A 1,557-nucleotide genomic window follows, 5' to 3' on the forward strand; every position below is an offset into this window, starting at 1 on the left:
GAGTAGGAGAATTACGTGATTCTGAATACTAGTAGCGCGATCCAACGGAATTTGTTAATAATTCAATCGGATATTCCCCCTTAATGGACACCGTAGTTCATTTTCTTACCGCTAGTTCTGTTATTAGCGAATACGTTAATAATTCGCTTCGATAACACTATTTCACACTGTTATTTAAAGTATAATATATTTTTCTATAATTCATTATCCATCAATTCGTTGAAGGGTAAAGTCTTGTTTCGCGAGTTTCTAATCATGTTCTCGTGTAGTATATGTGATAAGACCTTTACTAGGATCAGTAGCCTACAAAGACATGCCAAGTCACACGATGTTTCCAAAAAGATTTCATGCAGTATATGCTCAGAAATATTCACGCGAAAAGATAACCTCATCAGACATAGCAAGGATAAACATCGTAAGTATTTTTAACTATTTACAGATTTATTAGATAAAATATATTTAATCAAGGCTACGTATATCATGTTTAATTATTTAATACAACATACATACGTTATACTACCTAAAGGAAATATATAACAATAAAGGTGTTAAATAAAATGTAATTTATTCAAGTATCTAATTAATAATAATACTATTTTCAGGTTCGAATAATGTAGTTCGACAACAATCAACCATAACCAAGCAAGAAATTCAAGATTTTTTTAAGCCAGCTGAACATATTTACGATTATAATGGTAAATATATTATTCATAACTTTATATGTATATATATATATATATATAACTTACTTAGGTTATTATAGATAGTATATTAGGTACCTATTTTATAAAAAATAGAACACTTCATGTAGAAATATTACTTTTTCGATGAAATTAAAATAAATATTGCTTTATACCTTTCAAAATATTTAAAATAAAAAATTCTATTAGTTTTTTTTCTTCAAAACCGCATAAAACAATACCTGTTAAAATATAAGCATCTTAGTGAAAATAGGTACATAAAAACATACGGAAACATCATCATTTCTTAACAAAAATAGAAAAAAATATACTAAGTTGTATAAAATCATGGAAAACATGTAATAATTTTGATAAAGTCCTGATAAATCCTATAATTATCATAGTTAAACCCGTTAAGATCATATGTATATATATATATTAAAAATGTTCGTAAAATTGTTCAATAATTTTAATAAATTCATCTAATAATATATTAATTGAAAATATTTCCATACGATTATTGTTATAACGCTATTAAAAACATACATAAATTATTTTATTTTATTATATATATTTTAAAGTATAAACAGATATATTTATATTTGACTATATTATACATATATAACAACACAATATGAATATCTTATTTTTCTATGAAAAACATAAACATATTTAATATAATACCAATAAAAACATAAATAGGCATTTTATTTATCTTTTCTATCTGATTAAAAACTTTTACAGATTTTCAAGCTGTAACACGCTTTTCTATAATGTTTAGCAATACAATAATAAAAAATTTTTTTTTTTTTCAGTTCAATCTCGCAATGGTCATAAGCGCCCATATCATACGGAAAATTCGAATGAAGCAGCAAAT

General features: G+C 24.3%; 1 protein-coding gene across 1 annotated transcript; it reads left to right on the forward strand.

Moving 5' to 3' along the window:
* Positions 1-89: 89 nt before the first annotated feature.
* LOC111033989 (transcriptional regulator of yeast form adherence 4-like) lies at positions 90-1,551 on the forward strand (the record flags this gene model as incomplete). Its single annotated transcript, XM_022314983.1, has 3 exons — positions 90-415; positions 603-695; positions 1,496-1,551. Coding segments are annotated over exons 1-3 (309 nt in total), but the record flags the coding sequence as incomplete, so codon positions are not given.
* Positions 1,552-1,557: the final 6 nt, after the last annotated feature.

Source organism: Myzus persicae, unplaced genomic scaffold (assembly GCF_001856785.1).
Source record: "Myzus persicae strain clone G006 unplaced genomic scaffold, MPER_G0061.0, whole genome shotgun sequence".
Lineage (NCBI taxonomy): Eukaryota > Metazoa > Arthropoda > Insecta > Hemiptera > Aphididae > Myzus > Myzus persicae.